The sequence below is a fragment of the Dipodascopsis tothii genome (genome assembly GCF_038497935.1).
Source record: "Dipodascopsis tothii strain CBS 759.85 unplaced genomic scaffold V1510scaffold_9, whole genome shotgun sequence".
Taxonomy (NCBI): Eukaryota; Fungi; Ascomycota; class Lipomycetes; order Lipomycetales; family Lipomycetaceae; genus Neoaidaea; species Neoaidaea tothii.
In genome coordinates, this window is record NW_027117993.1 from 314,694 (window position 1) to 332,874 (window position 18,181).

General features: G+C 69.2%; 5 protein-coding genes and 2 non-coding genes across 7 annotated transcripts; 2 read left to right on the forward strand and 5 right to left on the reverse strand.

The window, feature by feature from the left end:
- The first annotated feature begins 637 nt into the window (after positions 1-637).
- V1510DRAFT_327600 (mRNA capping enzyme, catalytic domain-containing protein) lies at positions 638-2,092 on the forward strand. The gene is made up of 2 exons (XM_066930802.1): positions 638-926; positions 958-2,092. The coding sequence occupies exons 1-2, from the start codon at positions 751-753 to the stop codon at positions 2,054-2,056; spliced, it is 1,275 nt and encodes a 424-aa protein (XP_066789953.1). The 5' UTR covers positions 638-750; the 3' UTR covers positions 2,057-2,092.
- Positions 2,093-2,334: 242 nt separating this feature from the next.
- V1510DRAFT_362844 (uncharacterized protein) lies at positions 2,335-3,357 on the forward strand (the record flags this gene model as incomplete). The annotated part of the gene is made up of 1 exon (XM_066931106.1): positions 2,335-3,357. One exon carries the CDS (start codon positions 2,335-2,337, stop codon positions 3,355-3,357), a length of 1,023 nt encoding a protein of 340 aa, XP_066789954.1.
- On the reverse strand, positions 3,332-4,503 carry V1510DRAFT_414486 (uncharacterized protein). The gene has a single exon (XM_066933432.1). It carries the CDS (start codon positions 4,413-4,415, stop codon positions 3,387-3,389), a length of 1,029 nt encoding a protein of 342 aa, XP_066789955.1. The 5' UTR covers positions 4,416-4,503; the 3' UTR covers positions 3,332-3,386.
- A 9-nt stretch (positions 4,504-4,512) lies between these two features.
- V1510DRAFT_t91 lies at positions 4,513-4,584 on the reverse strand. Its single transcript has one exon. It is a non-coding gene; the product is annotated as a tRNA-Glu (tRNA).
- Positions 4,585-11,757: 7,173 nt separating this feature from the next.
- On the reverse strand, positions 11,758-12,912 carry V1510DRAFT_414492 (uncharacterized protein). Its single transcript, XM_066933433.1, has one exon. The coding sequence runs from the start codon at positions 12,759-12,761 to the stop codon at positions 12,018-12,020; it is 744 nt and encodes a 247-aa protein (XP_066789956.1). The 5' UTR covers positions 12,762-12,912; the 3' UTR covers positions 11,758-12,017.
- Positions 12,913-14,973: 2,061 nt separating this feature from the next.
- Positions 14,974-15,045, reverse strand: V1510DRAFT_t90. The gene has a single exon. It is a non-coding gene; the product is annotated as a tRNA-Asp (tRNA).
- An 887-nt stretch (positions 15,046-15,932) lies between these two features.
- Positions 15,933-17,651, reverse strand: V1510DRAFT_429419 (uncharacterized protein; the record flags this gene model as incomplete). The annotated part of the gene is made up of 2 exons (XM_066935313.1): positions 15,933-17,248; positions 17,405-17,651. Coding segments are annotated over 2 exons (1,197 nt in total), but the record flags the coding sequence as incomplete, so codon positions are not given.
- Between the last annotated feature and the right edge of the window lie 530 nt (positions 17,652-18,181).

Genomic DNA, 18,181 nt, shown 5'->3' on the forward strand with positions numbered 1-18,181 from the left:
TGCGCCGGGCAGACCACCGTCCCGCAGACCGTAGTCCGCCGCGCTCTGTGCGGCTCGTGCCCTGTAGTATGCGGCGCTGCGCCGCATGGCGTGCGGCGCAGTACCGCGCCGCGCAGTGTGCGGCTCAAAACTGAGCCGCATGTGGTGCGGCTCATGTGCCACCCCGGATCCACGCGTCCGTTTCACCGGCAACCCGCCAGGATTGTTGATAGTACAGCCGATCTACGCTCGCTGTCGCTGCCGACAGCCGTCGTCCGCCGGCCGGCGCACTCCGCGTTCGGCTTCGCCCGGTTCCTCGCAAACAGCCGGCAACAAGGCGCCCGGGCGTATCTCCAAAGCCGGCGCCTCTCACGCGCACTTCGCAGCCTGCCGGGCCAGCATGGGCGTCTCTGGCCGTCTCAGGAACTCCAGGTCGTGTCCAGTTCGGCGAGAAATTTCGCTGGCAGCCGCTGGCCGGCCGCCTCTGTCGGCCGCCTCACAACCCCGCAGTTCGCCTGACCATTGCGTCTACAGCCCTCCGCGTCCCAGCCAGCACCGTCCGCACGCGCGACAGCCGTCACCGTCGTCTCGGGCCCATTCCCGTCCGGCAGCGTGCGCAATTGCCTCTCCGGCCGCGTCGGCATCGGTGGCCAGTTAACTACCAAAGCGTACATCACAAAAAATCGACTCACCTCATCGAGCGACCACACTCCAGCCAGCATCCATCCCTAGATCAACAACCGAAGCCCGGCGGCAGGCTCGACGCTCAGGATGACTGATGGATCATCGGTGCCCTCGATCCCGGGGGTCAAGGCGCCGCCGGACGTCGCCCACACGTTGCGGCAGCAGGTAGCCCGTCTGCTGCAGCGCAACGCGTATTCGTTCCCCGGCGCCCAACCGGTGTCGTTTGCCAAGCGGCACATTGTCGAGAACCTGGCGGCCGAAGAGTAAGTGGGACCACGGGCGCGCTGACGGCAGCTACTTTGTGTGCGAGAAATCAGACGGGATCCGGTGCATCATGTACATGACGACGTTCAACGGCGCCGAGGCGGTATATCTGATCGACCGCAAGAACGACTACTACTACGTCCAAAACCTGCACTTTCCGCTGGCCGAGGACATTTCGCGGTTCCACACAGACTGCCTGGTGGACGGAGAGCTGGTGATGGACGACTATGGCAACGGCAAGAAGGTCATGAAGTTCCTGGTGTTTGACTCGCTCGTGATCGACGGCAAGCTGCTCGTGCAGCGCACGCTCGACAAGCGGCTGGGTTACTTCCGCGAGCTGGTGTACAAGCCGTACGAGCAGCTGTGCAAGTCGTATCCCCACGAGGTCGAGTTCTTCCCGTTCGTGGTCGGGTTCAAGGACATGGAATTCTCGTATGCGCTGACGAAGCTGTGGGACGAGATCGTGCCAAACCTGAAGCACGGCTGCGACGGCCTGATCTTCACGTCGCGGCTGATGCCGTACGTGTTTGGCTCGGACGAGAAGATCCTCAAGTGGAAGCCGCCGGACGAGAACTCGATCGACTTCCGCATGACCCTCCACTTTCCGATCTACACGCCGGGCGCGGCCGACGACGACTACGAGACAGAGGACGAGGACTTCCGCCAGCCGCGCGCGGCCGACGACCAGGACGACAACGACGAGCCCTACATCGACTACGACTCCCAGCCGACGACATACCTGTCTGTCTGGTGCGGCGGCGACAACTACAAGCCGTTCGCCGAGCTCCAGCTGACACCGGAGGAGTGGGACAAGATGAAGGCCCGCAACGAGCCGCTCGACCACCGGATCGTCGAGTGCGTCATGGACCGCGACAACAACACATGGCACTTTATGCGCTTCCGCGACGACAAGCTGCACCCGAACCACATCTCAGTGGTCGAGAAGATCGTGGAGAGCATCCGCGACGGTGTGACCAAGGAGGAGCTGCTGGCGTCGAAGGACCGCATCCGCGACGAGTGGAAGCGCCGGCAGCGAGGTTCGGCGGCGGGACAGGGTCGGCCGCGGCCGCCGGACGCGGCCGTGCCGGCGCACGCTCGGACGGGCGAGAAGCGCAAGCTCCAGGGCTGAGGCTAGGCCGATTTGCTGCTTGCTGACGCCCAGGCCTGCGGCCGGGCTTTTTTGTTGTACTGTATGTAATATTACGAGATGGGTGGGCGACGAACGAGCCGCACGAGCCGCACGAGCCGCACCGCCTGCGGGCCGGGCCGGGGCGCGCCGGCGGGTCGGGTCGGCGTGCCGGCGCGGGTCGCACTGCGCCGCACGACGCGCGGCGCGCCCCAACCCTGAAGTTCCAGCCGCCCCAACCCTGTCCAAATTTTCCCCGGCCTCGGTCCTCTCCGTCCGCAATGTCGTCGTCGTGCGAGCTCTGCCACGAGCGCAAGCCGTCGCTGCGGCGGCCCAAGACGCTCCAGAAGATCTGCAAGCCCTGCTTCTTCGACGTCTTCGAGACCGAGATCCACAACACGATCATCGCCACAAAGCTCTTCTACCGCGGCGAAAAGGTCGCCATCGGCGCCTCCGGCGGCAAAGACTCGACCGTGCTCGCGCACGTCCTCAAGACGCTCAACGAGCGCTACGACTACGGCGTCGACTTCCACCTGCTCTCGATCGACGAGGGCATTACCGGCTACCGCGACGACTCGCTCGAGACCGTCAAGCGCAACAAGGACCAGTACTCGATGCCGCTCGAGATCGTGAGCTACAAGAGCCTCTACAACGGCTGGAGCATGGACAGCATCGTCGACCAGATCGGCAACAAGAACAACTGCACGTACTGCGGCGTGTTTCGCCGCCAGGCGCTCGACCGCGGCGCGATCCAGCTCGGGATCCGCCACATCGTCACCGGCCACAACGCCGACGACATGGCCGAGACCATCATGATGAACCTGCTCCGCGGCGACACGGCACGGCTGGACCGCTGCACGGACATCGTCACCGGCTCGGACAGCTCGGACGTCAAGCGGTCCAAGCCGCTCAAGTACGCCTACGAAAAGGAGATCGTGCTCTACGCGCACTACAAGGGCCTCGACTACTTCTCGACCGAGTGCATCTACTCGCCGGACGCGTTCCGCGGGACGGCCCGGGCCATGATCAAGAACCTCGAGACCGTGCGGCCAAGTTCGATCATCGACATCATTCACTCGGGCGAGACGTTCAAGCTGAGCCGCAAGGCGCGGCCGGGCCGGGCCGCTGGCCGGTGCCAGCGCTGCGGCTACATCTCGTCCAACAAGCTGTGCAAGGCGTGCGTGCTCCTGGAGGGCCTCGAGCGCGGCCGGCCGAAGATCGAGGTCGGCGAGGCCGGCGCGCCGGACGCGCCGCCCGTCACCGCCGCCGGCGTCCACCGCCAGCTCGAGCGTCTCACGTTCTAGCAATCTGTTGTACATATCTATGCATCCCACTATATAATCTTGCTCTCTATCCGACGGACGTCCTTCGCGTACAGCTCGTCCAGGGTGGCCAGGAGCGTCTTGCCGTCCTCGGTCGACTCGTCCAGCGGCGTCGTCAGCACACGCGGCGGCCCGCCGTACCACGTCGACGACGCTGTGCCATGCTTGAGGTTGTACTCGCCGGCCGCCGGCGACTCGGCCTCGGTGGCCGCCCAGACGGCCGCCAGAGCCCCTTTGTAGGGGTCCACAACGTGCCACGGGCTGCCCAGGATGCGCACAAAGCAGAACATAAGGATCATGCCCAGCGACGAGAACCAGTTCAGGTGGGCCGCAAAGATGCTCGTCGCGCAGATGCCCGGGTGCGTCAGAAACGTGCGCACGCCCTGCTTGCGCCACAGCGGCTCCAGCGTGTAGTGCAGCAGGTCCTGGTACTTCTTGGTGCGCTCGTACAGCATGTTGGAGTGCATCAACGTGACGTCGTCGGCCACAAAGTTGCCGAGGTCGGCTTCGATGCTCGAGGTCCACATGACGCGGCCGCCGCGGAGCTGTGGCAGCAGCTGCTTGGCCAGGAAGTAGTGGCCGTAGACGTTGAGCTGGAACACCCAGCCCACGCCGTCCTCGGACACGCGGCCGGTGCGCTCGAGCTTGTACACGGGCAGCGTGGCCGCGCCGACCGGGTCGGCCAGCACCTGCTTGGTCGCTGGCCACCAGGCAATGCCGGTGAAGTCGGAGCCGCCGGCGTTGCAGAACAGGTAGTCGATCTTGGTGTAGCGCTCGCGCAGCTGCTTGGCCGCGTCGTACACGGTCGTGAGGGAGCCGAGGTCCATGAGCACGTAGTCGAACACAAGGTACTTGTGCGAGGCCTCGTAGCTGCGCAGCCGGTCGACGGTCGCGGTGACCTTGGACAGATGACGGGCGACGAGGACGACCGTGATCGGGGTGTCGGCGGGGAGCGACTCCAGCAGCCGGCGAACGATCTCGAAGCCGATGCCGGAGTTACTGCCGGTAACGACGGCGACCTTTCTGTCCTGGTTTCTCATTTCGACGGCAATTGATGGAGGAATGGTCGCGAGGAGTCGTGGGTCGGCTGATTTTTGGCAGATGTCACGTGACCCGACGCACCGGCGCAAAAAGGTTCTCCGAAACGGGGAATTGAACCCCGATTTGCCCGGTGAGAGCGGACCGTGCTAGCCATTACACTATTTCGGACGCGTTACTGACAAACGCCAGGGACGCCATTATGACCCCTGGCGGGAGCGCCGCGCGGCTGTCGCGACCCAGCGGCGCGGGTCCGGCGCGCTGGGTCCGCGCCATGCTTCCCGACTGGGCGACCCGGCGCGCTGGCCGCGGCGTATGTGCGACATTTCGCATAGGCTTGATTGACTATGGTACATGCAACGTGATGGTTCAGGCCGGCGCGGGACGCCAAGCCGGCCCGGCAGATCGGACGCGCCGTCCGGCCGGGTCTTAGTCACCGTTGGTCAGCAGGCTGCCCGGCGCACCGGCGCGACCCGGACGGTAGCACCAGCGTCGCACGACGCGGCGCTCTGGCGCGATGCAGGTACCCGCGGCGCGCCGCGGCGGCCGCCGTCGCGGACCACCGCCGCGGCTCGGGTGAGACATGGTGCGGCTCGGAGACCGCCGCCCGCCGCACGCTAAATCACGTACCGCTTGTTCGCGATCGCCTCGTTCAGCTTGGCCTGGTACTCGCTCGGCTCAAACACCAGCTCCGGCATCGGCCGCGGCCGCGTCGGCGGCTGCACCGTCCGAGCCACCGGCTGTGCCACCGGGATCGGCGCCGACGCCAGCAGCCCCATCAGCTGGCTGTCCAGCTGCGCCTGCTCGATCTGCTGCGCCATGGCGTACTGCTGGTTCTGCAGCGACAGCAGGTGGTTCGTCGACATGTTCTCCGTCAGCAGCGGCCCGCCGGCGTATGTGCCGGCCGCCATCGCCACCAGCTCGGCCGGCACAGGCACAGACGTGTCCGCAAAGGGGTCGTACGAGCCGTAGCTCGCCGCCGCGGCCGCCGAGTCTGTGCTCGACATCGAGCTACCGTACAGCAGCGGCGTAGCCTCGTCGCCCAGCCCGAGCGTGTCGGGCGCGTTGGCCACGGGCACTCCTGCGCTGTCACACAGCGCCTCGATGTCCTGCAGGTAGTCCTCGAGTCGGTAGGCCATGTCTGCAATGTCGTCACAGATGCATGCTGCCACCGCCCATGCGGCCTGCTGCGCTTTATACCCCTCAACGATCGCCGCCCAGCCCTGATTTGTCAGGGTCCTCGTCTAGACGCCGCCCGGTTGCCACGCGAGCTCGGCCGGCGGTCGGACGCTGGTCGTCGAGGGCCTGTGGGTGGGAGAACCGCGACTCGGTTCGTGTAGTTAAGCTTTCGCGTAGCGATCTCCACCCGGAGAACAACGACCGGCCGACTGCCCGGGCCCCGCCAAAAGCCCGCAGGGGCCAAGATCAGCACGTCTGCGAGGACATCGCCCGGCTGCGCCCGGCCACGCGCCCCGCCGGTCAAGTGACCCCTGTGAACCTGGCCGGGCTGACAAATGATCGCCTGCCGGAGCCAGGCCGACGGCCGGCTGCTCGGACCAGGGGTTGCTCGCCAGGCTGCGCTGCGCTCACGTGCGGCCGCGGCCGTGCGCCGCGGCGTGTGCGGCGTGTGCGCCCGGGTCGATATTGGCCGCCGCCGCCACCGAACAGCGGGTACATGAGCCGCACGCCGCCGCGGCCGTCCAGCCGCCCACATCGCTCTCCAGCCGCCCGCAGCCGCCCGCGGCCGCCCGGAACCCACCAGGAGGGTCAGGAGCCGGCCATCGTCTCGCGGGGATCTTATCTCGCTTGGCGAAACGCGTACTGCGTGACCTACCAGCCGGCGCCGATCGCCGGCCTCCTCCGGGCTCGCACCGAGTTGCCGTCCGCGCCGCCGAGCCTACTAGCCGCTGTCACGTAGCGCTGTCACGCAGCCGCTGTCACGCAGCCGCTGTCACGCAGCCACCGCTGTCAGCAGCCGTCAGCCAGCCGTGCGCTGCCGCCGATCTGCTGGCGCGAACTAGACGTTGTCGGGGAAGTTGCGACTACGCTGCATGCTGCCGCCGCCGCTAACTGCCGCCCACCAAAACTCCACCCGGAGCCCACCGCCCCCGACGGTCGCCGCGGCCGCGGCCGTGGTCTGCCGGCCGCGCGAGGCCGCCCCGAGCTACGTCGCGACGTCGCGGCCGACGAGTAGCCGCCGGCTGCTGAACGACAGGGGCGGCAATCTCCCAAAAGGGGACAACGAACGCGTAGTCACGTGAGAGCGCGGGCGGGCGTTGTCCCGACGCTGTTCGTCAGCCGCCCTTGGCGGCCGCAGGGGCTAGCCGGCCGGCCCACCACCGGCCGACACGTCACAGTCTCAGCTGGATTGGGAGCAGACCAGACGACAGGCCGTCGTGCTAGCCTGGCAGGCTGCGGCCAAGCACAGCCGCCGCGGCCGTGTCAGGTGGCCAACGTCGCCGCCCAAATACGAGGGATAGCTGCACGGAAGCAAGGGCTGCCGTGAGCGGTAGCTAGCAGCCGCGCGCGGTTGGCGCAGTCAATGCAGCTAAATATGCAGCTGGCGCGCGCTAGTTTAGGGCGACGCGAGTGGAAGCCACCGACGCCAACTAGCGCACGCCCGCAGACGTACTCTAGCGCGAGATCGAGATCGATCGAGCTTTCGTGGCCACTGACATGCCTGTCTGGGGGCGCGTTAGGCGCAGATGGAGGCGGCGGCGGCGGCCGGCCGGCCCCGCCGATAGAACCTAATCTGGAGCTAGAACGCGCGCGTCGAAGCCGCGGACGGCGGCGGCGGCGGCGGCGAGCGGCTACGGCACAGCCGACGGCGGGCGCGGGGACCGCGGCGCAGCTGTGGCGCGGTCCCGGTCTACCCGGCCGCGGGCGCGGCGAGGGCAGCGATGGCGGCTACCGCGCCCTTGGATCGTCTGCTGCGCGCGCAGCGGGGCGTGCTGGGGCCACCAACGCGGCTGCTGCGCAGTCCGCCGCACCAGCGGCTATAAAGCATGATAGCTTGCGTGGGCGTTTCATGGACTGCTTCTGCGTAGCCCCGGTGGCGTCACATGCCCAGGTAGCGCGCGATGGCTCGCGCCAATAGTGCTGGCTCAGACTGGGCGGGCCGCGCGAAGGCTTGGGCCGGTGAGACCGAGCACGCTACGGGCGTCGCACGGCCGGCGCTGCGGCATTGTGCCGGCTTCGTCCGGTCTGCTGCCGTGCACGGCGACGCGGACGGCGCGGGCGCCCCCGCGCGTGCGCCGTCCACATCCACGGCCACAACTCGCGCTGCCGCGTCATCCGGGGCTTCGGCGGTACGCCGGTGCGCGGCCGGCACGGCGGGCCCACGGGGTCCAGGGCGGGCCCACGGCGGGCCCATGGCGGCGGCTGCGGAGCGCCCACCTGGTCAGCCGCAGCTACTACGAGCTTCTACCAGCCGGCGGCTGCAACGTAGAACGCGCACAGCTTCTTCACTAGGCCACATCGGGCACTGCGGCTGTCGCTGCTGATTCATCCGCTGCAATAGGGGGGCCGCCGGGGTAATGGTGCCTGCTAGCGCCGGGCGACCGACGTACGCGTGTCAGATCGCGCGTGCGAGGCTGCGACGCTGGCGCAGCGCACGCCCACCGGGGTCCGCTGGTGCGACCGTGTTCGGCCAACCGCCGCGGCGGGCGGTGTCTCACATAGACCCGGCCGTCCGGAACGGTTGCCCGGCCGTTATTTGGCGGCCGGTTATGGCATGGCGCCGATGCATGACGCAGACAGCACGCCAACTTGATTAGGCGCTGCGTAGCCGTGGCCGCAGCCACGAACAAGCCGATGCGGCGCCGGTAGCGCGGCGATGCGGCGGACGGCGGGCGGGCGCGGCACGGCGGTCCCAGGGTCTGGCACGGCGGGCACGCTGGCCGTCGACTGCGGCCGCCGTATCGACTGTGAGCCGTGCGCGCGCCGCGTGGATGCCGTGCGCGGCCGCGGCCACGGGCCGGCCACAAGTCGCGCGTCCGTGCCCGCGCCAGCGCGGTCGGCCGCGTCGCTCGAGGGGCGTACGGCCGCTGCGGACGATCTACAGGCCGGCCTGCATGGCCACGCAGGGCTCCAGGCCGGGCTGCCGCAGGCGCGCGAGCGTAGGTCCGCCTATGCAGGCAGCACGCGCCCCGTACATTTGCGAGCTTGCCGTATCCCAACTTGGCGTGACCAACCGCCGGCGTAGGCCGGCCGGCGCACGCCCGCAGCAGGCAGGGAGCAAAACAAGCAAGCGCGCGCTGTCGTGGGATGGCCGTGAATGGTCTAGCGGCGCATGAGAGCGTTCCGCTAGCCACGTTAGGACGCGTGCACCTGGCGAGCCCAGAGCGCGCGAGTCCGCGCGCGGTCTACGGCAGGCAGGCGGCTAGGCTGTACGCGGCGGGTCCATCTGCGCGTCCGGCGTTGCGGGCGCGCCAGTATGTCATACCCTGCGGACCCAGACCCTATACAGTGTTCATATGCACACGCTAGGCTTTCTCCGGAAGCGCGCGCACGTGTAGCGCGCGAGCTATTGCAAGGCACCGCATCCGTGTTGGGACTAAGTTCGCCGGCGTGCATATCGCAGGCTCCTGACTACCTCTGTCGGGATGGACACTCTCGCCTGGGCCCCGTTGCGCCCTCCCTCTCTCCCGTTAGTACTAATCTATCGATCTGTGCCGTGCCTGTGGCTCATTTGCGAGACCACTTGCAGGCGCCGTTCCGTATCCAGGCGCCTGCAGGCGCCGGCATCGTCCTAAGGCGCTCGTCGACGCCACGCCAAACAAGCACCTGCACATCCGAGGGTGCTCATCGGCGCCGGCTGCGTGCCGATCGGCGCCGCCCGCCGCCTGCGCTGGGGAAGGGGACGGCGGCGGGCGCGCCCCCCGGCGGCGGCCGGGCGCGACCGGCCGCGCCGCGACCGCAGGCCTCCCGCAAGCCGGTCGCCAGAACGGCGGCTGTGGTCGGCCCGAGCGCGTCGCAGGCCGAGCGGGTACCCGTCGCCGGCCGCCAGTACACGCGGGTACCGAGCGCTACGGCGGGCTACGAGACGCTACCCGCGCCAGCACGCCGCCAGCGCTGCGGCGAGCCCCGCTCGGCGGCGCCAGACCGTACCCAGGCGTATCGGCTCGTACCCCTGGCGCTCTCGCATTGTACCCAGGCGCCCGCATACGCCTGGGCGCTACCTTTAGGTTGCACCGCTTCCCACCCGCTGCATTCGTACCTCCGCTATACTCGTTTGGCCGGCCCTAAAACCTTGCGGTGCGCTGTCTCACTCGTGCTTTCGTTTGCTAGCGCTCCTCCTTCATATTCCGCCCACGACCGCCCTGGTCGATGTCTTGCTTTGATAAACGTCCGTCCTCGCTCTTCTCTTCCTCCATCCCCACCCGTGCCGGCAACGTCTTTCGGAGGCCATCTCCCGCCACCAGCCGATCCGCCACGGCCCGCGTGCGTGCGCCGACCAACCCGCGCCCACCGGTCAATGCCTCGATAGTCCCTCTTTGACAACACTCCTTTTTTGGCCGTTTCTGAGCCACTCTGAACCGTTCCAATTGGCGCCGACATTGCCTGGTCAATGGTTGTGCGCGCCGCATAGACTGTTTATTCGCCATGGCCGATCACTCGCTCAAGCACGAGCCGCTGTCGCCGCTGTCGGCCCTGGCCTTTGGGCCGCTGTCGCCGCTGGCCGCGATGGCCGACGAGGAGACCGTCCGAGCAGCCTCGGCCGCCTCGGCGCCCTCAGTCACCCTGCATCTGTTTCCGCCGCGCGCCCGCGCCGGCTCACGTGGGTTCAACAGTCCCACCAGCGCCACGTTCCCGCTCCAGGTCTACGGTAAGTTCCCCGCGGCGGCGCCGGGGCCGGCCTGCCCGCGCCCTGGCCGCCGCCGCCTGCCGCGCCCTGAGCGCGCGCGTCATTCCAGCCGCCGTCCACCTCTGCGCGATCGCCGTTGGCCGTCCTTTGAATTTCTAGCCGGCGTGCGCTGCACGAGTGCGCGCATCCGTGCGTACATCGTCGTACCTGCGGCTATCTGCAACTGCAAATAGCCACTCTACCCTAGGTTTTTGGTGCGCGGTCCACCACTCCGTTTACGCCCGCGTTTTTTCCCGCTTCTTGGCCAATGTCTCACTTGTGCAGCCAGCCTCATTTGGCGCGGGTCCTGGCGTTGCCCTGAGTGTTTATTTTTTTAGAGTTTTACGCATGTGGACGCGCTTCGCTTGGAATGCTTACCTAGAAATTACCTAAGCTGACGCGCAGACTCGAGCCTCTTCTTCACCGAATCCTCGTCCACGGCCAAGAAAATGCCGCCGCTACCGCCGCTGCCCACGTCTCCCGCGGCGTCGGTCAAGTCCCAGCCTAGCACCGAGCGCCGGCGGTCCAAGACGTCCCACCACCACATGCACACGCCCTCGTACTCGTCCTCGTCGTCGTTCTCGTCCCTTCTCCAGAACCGCAAAAACACGGACGAGGACGACGACCGGTCGTCGGTCCACACCAGCAACACCACCTACACGTCCAACACCAACGTCCAGACGGACGCTTACTCGTTCCTGTTCTCCTACTACGACTCGGACTCGGCCCCACAGCGCCAGCCGGGCTGGTGGAAGGACTCGCCCGACGGCGAGAACGTGGTCTGGGTCGCCGACCGGTTCTCGTTCTCGGCCGAGGCCCCGCTGGCGGTGCCCGAGCGCACGGTCGCGCTGCTGTCGACCGAGCAATGCCGCGACGTCCAGCGCGGCCTGATCAAGAAGCACTCGCGGTCGGGCCGCCACCGGCTGGTCCTCCAGCGGCAGCCGTCCAAGGACCTCCGCCGGGGCCCGTCTGTCCGCCGCAAGCCTACGCTCTCGCGCCGCTCGCCGACCGCACAGACACACTACCGGTACACGCAGGACCATCGGCGCGTGTCGCGGTCGCTCAGCCGGCTGGCGCGGCCGATTCCAATCCGGATCATCCCGCCGACCCCGTCCACGCTGGGCTCGCTGTCGGCGTGCGGCACGCCGTCGCCGGGCGCGCTGCCGCCGCCGCTGGCGTCGCCGGCAAGCGGCGCCAGCACGGTCGTGCCGACGCCAGAGCCGGGCCCGCGGAGCCCGCCGGCCGACGACCGTGCCAAGCGCGACTCGTCTATTCTGCCCCCGTCCGTGACGACCGGCCTGCGCGAGCCCATCTCGTTTGACGAGCCCGCGCGGTCGGCCCGCCAGGACAGCTTCGCCAGCGACCACGAGCTGCCCCGGCGGCGGCCGTCGGCCTCGCCGCCCAACGCGCCCACCGGGCCACTGCCGGCGCTGCCCGCGCAGACGACGCCGCCGCGCGCGCCCAAGCGGCACGCGTCGTCGCCGCGCGCGGGCTCGCCGGCTACCATCTCGCCGCCGCCGACGTCGCCCCTGCCGTCTGTGCCGACGAACCAGCTGGGCGAGGCGCTGCCGCCGCTGGACGTGTCGGTCGCACGGTCGATGCTGCGCACGCTCTCGGCCCAGCAGACCAACCAGCGCAAGCCCGGCCGGGCCAAGAAACAGAAGCCGCCGGCGCTGGACACGAGCGCGACCCAGCGCACCATGGGCAACCTGCCCTCGATCATCCGCGCGACGCCCGACGCGCCGCCGCCCACGCTCTTTCAGCTTCCTGCCGAGGGCCTGCTCCCCAACTCGGCCGCTCCGAACGTCCGCCCGACGTCCGCTGAGTCGGCCGCGCAGGTGTCTCGGCTGCCGGGCATTCCCGGCACACCGCGCACGCCGCGAGCGACGCTGGACCTGGCCGCCATTCTCTCGTCGATCTCGTCGACAGCCAACCAGACCGCGTCGACCATGGCTGCCGCGTCCGTGCCGCCGCTCGCGGGCGCGGACGCGCCCGTGACGACGACCACGACGACCGTCACGGCCACCGCCACGGCTACTGCCACGACGACGACCGTCACGTCGCCGCTGCAGCCGTCGCGCGCGTCGTCCGCGTCCGCGACGTCGCCGACGAGCCCGGTCTCGGCCTCGTCGACCGCGTCCGCGTCCACGACCGGCTCCGGCCGGCCGTCGCGCTCCAACAGCACACTCAACCCGGCCGCGCGCAACCGCCGCAAGCCCGGCGAGCCCGGCGCCCGCGACTCGGGCGTCTGGAACGACATCCTGTCGTCGCTTTTCCCTGCCGTTCCGACTGGCCTCGACTCGAAGCGGTCGAGCATCGTCTCGTCTGGCACGCAGAGCGTGCGGCACTCGCTGCACCAGAAGCGGCTGTCCAACGCGTCGGGCATGTCTGGCTTCTCGGCCGCGTCCAATCGGCGGCTGTCCATGGCGTCAGGGCACTCGGCCGTCAGCGACATCCGCCGATCCGGTCTCGAGCAGATCGACCAGGCCATCGAGAAGATCATCAAGGACTGCTCCTCCGAGGACCTGTCGAGCGACGTGCCGACGCCGCCCGAGTCTGCGCCGCTCGACGGCAGCCCGCAGCCGTCTCCGGACCGCGCGACCGAGCTGGTCTCGGTCGCAGAGGCGCCGAAGCCGGCTGCGGCGTCTCCTGACGTCCCGGCTCGGTCTGAGCGCCGGGCCGACGACGGCCGCGACGCGCCCGCGCGCGAGCGTCGTCCGGACGACCTCCGCCGGCAGTCGATCGACCACCGGCTGGACGAGTACCGGCGGCGGTCGGTCGACCGGCGCTCGGACGCCAGCGGCCAGGGCCTCGGGATCTGCGTGAAGGACACCAAGGAGCCTGCGCGGTCCCGCAGCAGCCGCGACAGCTTCGACGGTACGTCGCTGCTCGCCCGCGGCACGTTCCTGCGGGCGGCCACCAAGTACACGCCGGCAGCGCAGCGCACGCCGTCGATTCCCGACCTCCGGCACCGGCACGACCTCCGCAAGGAGCCGTCGCACGAGGCCCTCGGCTCGGCCGAGCTCTACACGCCGTCAATCGCGCCGTCGCTCTACAGCCCGTCGGTCCTGGACGACTCGTCTGTCCCGCCGTCGCCGGCCAGCGTGGTGACGGCCGCGCAGCGGCGGCAGGCGGTCTCGCAGCAGATCAAGGCCGTGCCGTACTCGCACGTCCGCCGGCCGTACTCGCCGTCGCTTGGCGGCGAGGCGCCGTCCATGGTGTCGTCCATGTCGACCGTGTCGACGCTGTCGAACGCCACGTCGATCATGTCGACGCCGCTGTCGCGGACGTCGGTGTCGAGCTACGCCGGCCACGGGCGCAAGTACTCGCAGTCGTCGCGGTCGACGTCGCCGATGTCGTCGGCCATCTCGCACTCGGTCGAGGACCTCGACGACGAGGTCGACGACGACCAGAGCCAGGACTCCAAGGCCACGTCGATCCACCACCACCATCACCACCACCATCACCACCACCACCACAACCCCGACGGCACGACGACGACGACGAACGTGCCGGCCAAGAGTGGCCGCATGCCGTCGCTCGGCAGCGCCGCCGTCGGCAAGTACCCGATCCCGGCGCTGAGCGAGGAGGTCGAGGAGGACGAGCTGGACGAGCTGGCCGACGGCATCGCCGAGCTCGGTTTTGACGACTACCACTATCTCCTGCGGTTCGATGAGATCTACGACGACGCCGCCAAGCCGTTCGCTGCGTCCGCGTCCACCACGCCGGCGTCGCAAGCCACCGACTGGGCCGACAAGCGCCCGCGCGCACTCTACGACGACGTGGACTCGATGTCGCTCAACGAGATCCTGCAGATGGACCCGGCCCACGACCTGCTCTACGGCTCGGACCGCGCGGGGCGCAACCGCCAGTCCGTGGGCCCCGACTCGCGCCGCGAGCGCTTCATCATGGAGAGCGCCATCGACAGCGTCCCGGACGTCTTTGAACAGGCCGACGACAAGCAGCCGCGCCGCAAGTTCCGTTCCCTGCGCAGCAAGCGCCGCCACGTCTCCACGAGCTCCCTGCGCGGTCACACCGTGTCGGGCTCGACTGCCACTGGCAGCATGCACTCGGCCGACTCGCGCTGGGAAGAAAAGTGGACGCTCAAAGGACTTTTTAACAAATCAAAGTGAGGGCGAATTTTGTTTGTAGTATATCATGAATTATGGATGCAGCGCAGCTGCGACAGGCGATACGCGTTTGTGCGCGACTGGCATGTAGCCGCGCGTAGCCGGCTGGGCGAGTGTCCGGCGGGGCGACTGGGCGGAGCCTGGTTGTGCTGCGTGCACATAGCTGCCAAATAGCTGGCAATTGGCGATCAAATAGCTGTCATAGATACCATATAGCCGCCATATAGCCGCCGGCCGTCCTCCACGGGCGCCGCCGGCTCAATGTGGCGGTGCTCTACTCTGCGGCGGGGACTCGGTCGGGTCTGGCTGTGCTGGTTGCTGACAGTAGCGGCATATAGCCGCACACCGGACCCTCCACAGGCTCATCCGTGGCGGTGCACCACTTCCCAGCGGCGACTCGGCCGAGAGCGAGCGCTCGCAGACATAGCCGCATATAACCGCCCGAAACGCGTCTCCTGGACATAGTGCCATAAGCTTTGGCATCCGCTGAGCCTCATTGATCTCGACGACGGTGGCCGCCGCTGGAAGATCGCAAAGCCCTTGTAGCCATAGCCACATGCACCCGCCGCCAGACCGCCAAAAAAACTCGGCAACGGGGAATTGAACCCCGGTCTCCCGCGCGACAAGCGAGAATTCTAGCCACTAAACTATTGCCGATTCGTATAGTGACTCGTCCGGCAAAGACGTCATGACACAGGCCACGCCGGGTAAATAGCCCCTGGGACGCGCCGCACATCGTGCGGCGGGCGAACAGCTTGCCGGGACCCGGCACCAAGGCGCTAATGCAGATGACGGCAGGCTAGCGCACGAGTGCATGACTACATCGCGCGCGCATGCGGCGACGCCACATCGGGCAGCAATATGCCCCAAAAGAGGCGCGCTAGGCCCTGGCGGGCGTAGCGCCCTGTTCCCGCGGCCGCCCGCAGCGCCTGGCCGGCCCGTCCGCGGCCACGGACGGCCGCGGCACGCCCGGCCAGCGGCAGGAGCGCCGTGCGCGTGCGCGTGCGCGGTGTAGCGTGGCGCGGGCTGCCGGTGCGCCGCCGCAGCGCGAAAGAGGGTTTGAGCCTCTGCGGTCAAAATCGCCCAACGCTACTTTTCTGCCATCAGGCCCTCATCAGACAGAGGATCTGCACTGGCCGCTGACCAGTGCGTGTACAGGTACGTCTGAGCGGCAAGCGCCGGTCCGGACGGACCGGGCGCATACCTGATGGCGCGCTGACCGCCAGAGAGAAAGACGGCGAGCGGCCGCAGCCAGTCTAGGACGGCCGCGGAAAACGGCCCCTCGGGCGCGGCGCGCGGCGCAGGCGGCGGCGGGACGGCGGCGGGCGCGGCAGACAGCCCGCAGACGGCCGGCGGCGCGGCCGGACCGGCCCCCGCTGCCGGCGCTGCCGGCACCGTTGCCGGCGCCGGCGCTGCCGGCCACGACCACCCAGACGACGGCGACGGCGCCGACAGCACCAACGGCACCGACGGCGCGCGCACCGGCACACGCAGCTCGGCGCGCAGCTCCGGCAGCCCGGTCGCACCCAACGGGCACGGCAGCGACCACACGCCCGGCCGCGGCAAGCACCAGCGGTCGCAGTCGCTGACGCCGGCGTCGGCCGACAGCGACGACCGCACCAAGCGGCGCCGGCTGCGCTCGCGCACGCCCACAAGCACAGGCGACGACGACGACGACGGCGTGCCGGCCGAAGAGCTCATCCGGCGGCTGCAGTCGGCGCAGTTCGACGACGAGACCGAGTGGTCCGCGCTCTCCACCGCCGTCCTCAAGACGCTCGATCGGTACCGCGCCCAGTGGCACGAGCTCGACCGCGAGAAGCGCCGGCTGGCGCGCACGACGAGCGGCGTCAGCACGCGCCGCACGGGCGCGTGATGTACACTACAAACGGCGCCCGGCGCCTGTACATTATCTATCGCTGTCGCGGCCGACGAGGCCCGACAGCGCCAGGAAAAGCAGAATGCCGCCGCAGCGGGCCCACAGCAGGCCGTACACGGCAAGCTCCATGCCGTAGACGAGGTGGAGCAGCGGCAGGCACCCGACGACGACGTCGGCCGTGAGCCGCACAAGCGCCCGCGCGGTCGCCCACCGGCCGCGCGCGCCCGCCGGCTCCGCCACCAGCCCGTACAGCGCGCGCGTCGTCTCGAGGAACTCGGCGAGCTGGGCGTCGTGTCTGGCGCGTGCGCGCGCGATGCCGCGCAGCAGCAGCTCGATGGCGAAGTTGAGCGCGTCGACCACAAACACGATCGGACACAGATACCAGAACGCAGAGTACACGAGCTGCCGCTGCATGTTGCGCCAGTCCTCCTCGGTGGTGTAGAACACGTCGTCGACGAGCTTGGGCGTGGCCGCGGCCGGCAGCGGGGCAAAGGTCGGCGCCGGCGTGGGCGAGGCCACGGCCAACGCCGACGCGGCGGCCGCCGCGCGCTGCGGGAACTCGAACGTGCCCGGCCCGGGGCTGCTCGCGTTCGACTGGCACTCGAGCGAGATGTTTTCGACCTGCGCGCGGAACCGCATCGTGTTTGACAGAAAGTCGTCCAGAGACGACACGCTGCCGGCCTGCGATCCGTGCCCGCGCTCCACGTTGGGCGACTGGATCTTGAGCCGGGGCCGTGCCCGCGGCGGCTCCGTGGCCGCGCGCGAGAGCCCGCTGCGCGCGCCCTTGGCCGGCCGCAGCTGGCGTGAGAGAAAGAGCTCTTGCTCCTGTTCGCCGGCCTCGAAGCGGCGGACGGCGGCGCGGCGCTGGCCAGCCTCGCTGGCGTCGTAGTTTTCGTCGCGCACTGGCTCGCGCTCGTCCAGCGGCCCGGTCAGGGCCAGCCCGTGGCCGGCGAGGCCGAGCCCGGCGAGGCCGGCCGGTCCGAGCTGGCCGAGAGCGAGCGCGGGTCCGGGCGCGGGTCCGGGCGGTCCGGGCGCAGGACCCGGACCCGGCCCCAGACCCGGACCCGACTCCAGACCCGGACCTGGTCCCGGACCCGGTCCGGGGCCGGCGAACCCGCCCGACGGCGGGCCCGCGCTCGCCGGCGTCCGCGGCTCGCTGTCGTCGGCGTCCGTGCGCGCCCAGGGGCCGGCACACCGCGTGTCGCGCTCGTCCGAGCGCGGCCGCGTCGCGCCCGGGCTCGTGACGATGCCGTTGGCCATGTCCAGGCGCTGATTCGCGCGTCCGTCTGGTCGCCTTCTTGTCAGCCGCTCGGCGGTGCTGGGTCCGCTGTCGTCTGGGGATGAGGCCAGCCGCACTAGCGATGCAGCTACGCCTAGCTGCAGACGCGCGCGCTAGCCCCTTGCCCGCCAGGGTCGGCCGGGTAGCCGCGCTCAGGGGCTGGCGTTACCCGGCCACCGACAAAACTTTTCCGCCGCCGCCGGCCCGGCCAGCAACCATGGCGACCGCAGCAGACGTGATGGCGCAGCTCAAGGCGCTCAAGGCCAAGAAGCTGGCCGGCAACAGCCGGCCGGCCGTGGCCAAGAGCGCTGCGAGCGCGCGCCCGCCCCCCCCGCCCAAGAAAAAGTTTTCGATCTTCGACGACGACGAGCCGGCGCCGGCCGCCGAGAAGCTCACCCGCAGCCAGATCAAGGCCCGCGCGCGCAAGGCCAAGGCTGCCGAGCCGAAGAAAAAGGCCAAGGCTGAGCCGGCGGGTCAGCCGACCAAGGCCACGACCGAGGAGTTCTCGCCGGAGGCGGTCATGGCCCAGCTGAAGGCGCTCAAGGCGCAGAAAGAAAAGGCGGCGGCGGCTGCGGCCAAGGCGGCCAAGGGCGGCAAGGGCGGCAAGAGCGGCAAGGGCGCGGCCTCTGCCGACGTGG